The sequence below is a fragment of the Rutidosis leptorrhynchoides genome, chromosome 1, assembly GCF_046630445.1.
Source record: "Rutidosis leptorrhynchoides isolate AG116_Rl617_1_P2 chromosome 1, CSIRO_AGI_Rlap_v1, whole genome shotgun sequence".
Taxonomy (NCBI): Eukaryota; Viridiplantae; Streptophyta; class Magnoliopsida; order Asterales; family Asteraceae; genus Rutidosis; species Rutidosis leptorrhynchoides.
In genome coordinates, this window is record NC_092333.1 from 40,811,784 (window position 1) to 40,818,190 (window position 6,407).

General features: G+C 31.6%; 1 protein-coding gene across 1 annotated transcript; it reads left to right on the forward strand.

Moving 5' to 3' along the window:
• Positions 1-2,668: 2,668 nt before the first annotated feature.
• LOC139859145 (WUSCHEL-related homeobox 1-like) lies at positions 2,669-6,407 on the forward strand. Its single transcript, XM_071847950.1, has 4 exons — positions 2,669-2,861; positions 2,960-3,289; positions 3,492-3,535; positions 5,950-6,407. Exons 1-4 carry the CDS (start codon positions 2,669-2,671, stop codon positions 6,364-6,366), a joined length of 984 nt encoding a protein of 327 aa, XP_071704051.1. The 3' UTR covers positions 6,367-6,407.

Genomic DNA, 6,407 nt, shown 5'->3' on the forward strand with positions numbered 1-6,407 from the left:
ATCATGATGTTGGGCTAATTACTAAAATTGGGTAATTGGGCTTTGTACCATAATTGGGGTTTGGACAAAAGAACGACACTTGTGGAAATTAGACTATGGGCTATTAATGGGCTTTATATTTGTTTAACTAAATGAAAGTTTGTTAATGTTAATATAAAGATTTACAATTGGGCGTCCCTATAATTTACCATATACGCTCGATCGGACACGATGGGCGGGGTATTTATATGTACGAATAATCGTTCATTTAACCGGACACGGGAATGGATTAATAGCCACTAGAATAATTAAAACAGGGGTGAAATTACATTCAAGGGTAATTGGTGTAATTGTTAACAAAGTAGTAAAACCTTGGTTTACACGCAGTCGATAACCTGGTGTATTCATTAAACAAAGTATTAAAACCTTGTTACAATTCGAATCCCCAATTAGTTGGAATATTTAACTTCGGGTATAAGAATAATTTGATGAGGACACTCGCACTTTATATTTATGACTGATGGACTGTTATGGACAAAAACCAGACGGACATATTAAATAATCCAGGACAAAGGACAATTAACCCATGGGCATAAAACTAAAATCAACACGTCAAACATCATGATTACGGAAGTTTAAATAAGCATAATTCTTTATTTCATATTTAATTTCCTTTATTTTATATTTAATTGCACTTCTAATTATCGCACTTTTATTTATTGTTATTTAATCGCACTTTTAATTATCGTACTTTTTAATTATCGCAATTTTATTTTATCGCACTTTTATTATTCACAATTTCATTATCGTTATTTACTTTACGCTTTAATTTAAGTCTTGTATTTATTTTATATTTTACATTAGGTTTTAACTGCGACTAAAGTCTTAAAATCGACAAACCGGTCATTAAACGGTAAAAAACCCCCCTTTATAATAATAATATTACTTATATATATATTTGTATTTTTAATAAAAGTAAACTAATATAGCGTTGAGCTTTGTTTAAAGATTTCCCTGTGGAACGAACCGGACTTACTAAAAACTACACTACTGTACGATTAGGTACACTGCCTATAAGTGTTGTAGCAAGGTTTAAGTATATCCATTCTATAAATAAATAAATATCTTGTGTAAAATTGTATCGTATTTAATAGTATTTTCCTAGTAAAATATAATCTATTTTATATACACCTCGCAGAACATCAATGCCCATATAGTAACGAATTAAAAATCCTATTGGGTGGTAAATAATTAAAAAGAAGAATCAAATTGCAGTGGCAATTTATAAATTATTACTATTACCAAAGTGCTATGTGGAGTTTGATTGGGAATTTTGTATGATACGTGGAGTTTGGGAATTTTTTTTTTTTTTTTTTATGTTGAGAAAGAAATGATGTAAACAAAAGACATAAGAAAGAATGAAAAGAGAGTAAAAAGAATGTATAACTACCGAAGCTTTTCTTTTGCAGCTGCCGTAGAAGGAGATTAGGTTTGAAGAGGGTAGGCTCTGATACCATGTTAAATCAGATACAGTGTTTAATATTTTGCTTTCCCTGATCGTACATAAAACGCTAACATATATAAGCTAATACCCTAACCAATGCTAATGGGCTAAACCCAATACATACATAACATGGGCTAATAAATATGGGCTAACAAATTGATCGATTGGAAAATTTGTCTTATTATGTTCTCCCGATAACAGCCTGTTGGTTGGGAACATGTACTAGAAGAAAAATAGCTTTAGTGATGAGTGATATTTGTCACCATTAACATTAACAGGTTACTAAGTCAAATTAGTTACTAAAATAGGTTGATCATTTTCTCATCACTACATATTCATTATTACAAAACACTATTAAAGTCTTAAATACTTAAATTGGTAACTATATTGAGCATTTGTTTGGTCACCAATACCATATAGTTACCGAAATTTAGTGACGACACTTTTAATCATAATTAAATAGTATTATCAGTAACTAAATAATACTCCGTAAATCTTTACTAAAAGTTCGTCACAAATAACCATCTTTATCGTAGTTTATGGAGCTTTAACTAGAGATTCATAGTGAGTTTTTTCCTCCAAAGTTGGCCTAGTGACCGATCATTGATAGAATACTACATTAACAGATTATAAATATTAAATATGATCTGAGTCTCTTTTTAACGCATGGCGATCATGCAGTATCACCACCACGACGCCCCCAACACGCCAATAACGTGGCGTGATGGACTTAATTTTGTTGGCATGGTTGATTGGGTCACGAAACAGGTAACAAGGGCTATGAATGTAGGAACCAATCAAATTTGAGAAGCGATTTTTGAGAGCCAATCAAAACACAATAATTAATAAAAATAGTGGAATCTACTCTCCATCACACTCTTTCAGTTATTTACTTTTCTCTAATCACATTTGTCAAATCACCACTATACATCACAAAAACTCGTTACAACATCACCATTAAAAGAGAGTCTAAAGTAATTAAACGGCATCAATTGCTTTTATGACATATTGGACACTTTTCACATCCCAAAGTGAATGAGAGGTACACACCACTCTATATCTATCACTTTCATTAGCATCCCTTTTGCCCCCCAAATAATTCACTAAACCAAATACTCCCTTTCTTCATCATATCATCCTCACATTTTTTGGATATTTTTCAACAAATAGCTAGATATAAATACAATGTGGATGATGGGTTGCAATGAACCTCATGATCATCAAGATCAGTTAAACAGTATTAACATGATGGAATCTTACACCAACAATGGCATCCGCAAATTAAGACCAGTTGTTCCTAGACCACCGCCGTTCACCTGTACTACCGCTACCTCCAACCGCCATGATCATCATCTTCTTCCACTCAATCATCATCATGGTACAAATTCGTGTAGTACTTATATAAATCTTAAAAAAATTATTATAATGTATAGTAAATAATAACTATAACAATTTTGCTTTCATCTTGTGGTGTAGAACAAAACAAGAAATTAGAGTTAAATCTACAACAAAATATGGTAGTTGTGAGCTCAAGATGGAACCCTACACCGGAGCAGTTGCAAACCCTAGAAGAATTATACCGTCGAGGGACACGAACACCATCGGCTGATGAAATTCAACACATTACGGCGCAGCTTCGACGTTATGGAAAGATCGAAGGAAAGAATGTTTTTTATTGGTTTCAAAATCATAAGGCTCGAGAACGCCAAAAACGACGTCGTCAGCTTCATAACCCTACGTCTTTAATTAACACTCATAATAATCATAATATTAATCTTGAACGTTCCATGCAACACAAGGATTCAGGTAACATTTTATAACATGTTCCACACCAAAATCTTTTGCATAATTTTTCTGTTTCTTTTTCAGTCATTGTTGTATTTAAAAGCTAAAAAAAAGGTAAGATTCATAACCCTACATCATTATGTGTTTTTGTTTTTAATGAAAATTACGTATATGATACTGATGTATGGTTGGAATTGATATTGGAACCTGTGTATGGTTGCAGATGTTGAAGAGACCAGAAACTGGGCAATACCTACATTTTCAGAGGTCTGTTGTTTCTTTTCTTTTTCATTTTTGCAATCTTTCTATTCTGTTTTTGTGAGTATATAATATATAATAATTCCAAAATTAACTCCTATATATGTCTAGCTGTGTTGATAATACTTTACTATATGTGTATAAGTATATTAAATATGGATTACATGCTCCATATGATATGGTAAATCATTTATGTCAATGAGTTGATCGAGACTGAATTTAGTATGATTTGACACATGAGGTTTGATACATGAAGGTCATAATAAATGTTTCATTCTCCAAACATGATAGGAATTTTGTATCAGATCAATACATAATTAGTTAATATGTATTCTACAACAATTTTAGATCTCCCACTTTATTATAATATATAGTTGCTAGTTGCTATTGCTATATCAAACTAACCATTTTACTTGGAATATATTTACAAAAGGAGGTTAAATAATTTGTGCTTGCAATGCTCTCTTTGATCGTAGATCTTCTTGCATGTGTGTCAAGTACAAGCTTAATCTATTAGGACTTTATGAAGACATCATCCTAACATTAATGATCAATATAAAGCTATGTGCTTGTAAACCATTAAGAGTATATATTTACAAGAGATATATAGTACCAATTAAGATAAGTACCCCTTTCCATGTTTTAACCGACAAATTGCATGTTTGGTTGAAACCTTGATCCAGTTTTTAAGAGCTTTTAACTATCAACTTTTATGAAAAAGCTCCTTAATAATAAAAAGTTTTATTTGTTAAAAAGAACTTAAATTTTTTGAACGGAGGGAAAAAGCTAATAAAAATAGCGTTTGAGAAAAAACTTCCAGTTTTTTACCATTTAACTCTTTGTTTCAACAGCTCCAGAAACTCTGTCAAACACATAAATATATATAAAAAGCTAATATCTATCAATTATTAGCTACAAGCTACATGTTAATTTGCTAAACATACCCAAACATAACCAAACTATTAGCTCATAATCGTTAACAATAATATATAATATATAAAGTTTATAATTTATAATGATTATACCATAAAGTCTCTTGATTTATAGCATCAAAAAATAAAGGGAAAATGGCCCGAAAAGTTAACCTAAGTTACTTAATTTGACAATCAAGGTAACCTTCAATTTGTCTAAACCCAAAAAAGATTGCAATTTAGTTTTTGTTCGCAAAAAAGATTGCGTGTTCAAATTTTTTAAAATTGAGGCAATACCCAATGAATACAAAATCTAAAATCACGAATTACTTCAAATTGAGACTTAACATATATTCATAGAACTTCGATTATTATTTTTGTGAAGCTACTAGATCTAAAACATTATGAAAAACAATAAAACATTTAACCTTCAGGTAACTGAATCTAAGAGAGTAGATAATAACATCATCATTTATATATATATACACACTCAAATACTAAAATTTGATAATGTGAAAAATCAACACGTACCTCGTAATAATAAATTAACCGCTTGGTTTTTCTAAACGCTATGATAGTTACATATCATGATGATGGAATTCACTTAAGTTAAAACATTTTGACCAACCTGCAAATAACAAGAGTAGGGTTTACAGTCATAATGTGAATATGATTGATCAATATTGCTGAATTACTAGAAATCAGAATATAGCTAGTGAAGAGGTAATAAAAACCTTTTTTTGTTTCTTGTTTTTTCTTTAATTTCTTGGAAAATGCAAATCTGCATTCCTTCCTTCCTTTCTGTCTGCTCTCTCACTAGGGCTTTCTTCCTTTCTTTGTTTTTTTACCATTAACATGTATACATGCATGTTTAGACTATGTATAACAGTACATCCTTTTACGTGTATGTGTATATATGTACATGTTATATGAAAGTGTATATATGTATATGTGTATGTATATCTCTATATATATAGATGTCATGAGAAATATAAAATAATTTTACAAACTGAGATGTAGCACCAATTAATACCATAAAATAATAATATCATAATTAATGAAACTTCGCTTCAACGATATTCCCAACACCTTGTCTGTTGGGGCGAGTGTTAGGTCATGGATTCGAGTCTTGCTCGGCTCATCCTATTAATCAATTTGCCTGAAATATAGAGCTCCAGATTGACCTCATGGGGGTTTTCTCCCGGATCCATTCAGGATTCAAAGCCTGTCCGCCTAACCCTCAGGATGGTTTAAGGATCGGGTTTCTGCAATGCGATTCGGGTTTTTTCTCGAAAGTGCGTGCGTGCGTGGCAAATGAGAGTATTCGATGCCGACTGTCGCCTTTAAAAATATATATTATTATTATTATTATTTTCTTTATATCTTTATTTAAATCTAATTAAATAAACGGTTAATAAAGCTCAAAAGAATCCATGTTAATTAGTTTGATTTTTATATAAGATAAAAACGATATTATTAAACTTTTTTTTAATGATGATATATGGTGAACAGAAAAGTGTGTTAAGAGAAAGAACAGAATCTAGGATGATGAACATATCTGTTAATCAACAACAACAACAACATGGACATGGATATGATGTTCAGCTGCATAACCATAGGAGAGAAAACAGCTTCCCTGAAAGAAATGCCACGTGGAATCAAATGATCCAGCCTTTATCTTGTTCTTCATCAAGATCATCTCCAATAAGCTGCTGGAGTACACCGGCTACAACACTTTGTGCTAATTCTAAAACGACATCATCTCTTGTCGTTTCATCTCGCCATCACTATGACTCGTTTGAAACCTTGGAGTTGTTTCCGGTCAACAATAACGGAAAAGAACGGATGGAGAAATGTTTAGTTCCACCAATGGGTGACGTCAGCCTCAGCCCTCGACAGTTCATTGAGTTTCTTCCGTTGAAAAATTAGTACCGCGTACTACTTTCTAGTTATGTTTTATTTCTTGTTAC

Coding starts and splice junctions, on each gene's coding strand:
- LOC139859145 (XM_071847950.1), top strand. CDS start 2,669: ATGTGGATGATGGGTTGCAATGAACCTCATGATCATCAAGATCAGTTA. Junction 2,862..2,959: donor TCCACTCAATCATCATCATG/GTACAAATTCGT, acceptor CTTGTGGTGTAG/AACAAAACAAGAAATTAGAG. Junction 3,536..5,949: donor CAATACCTACATTTTCAGAG/GTCTGTTGTTTC, acceptor TATGGTGAACAG/AAAAGTGTGTTAAGAGAAAG.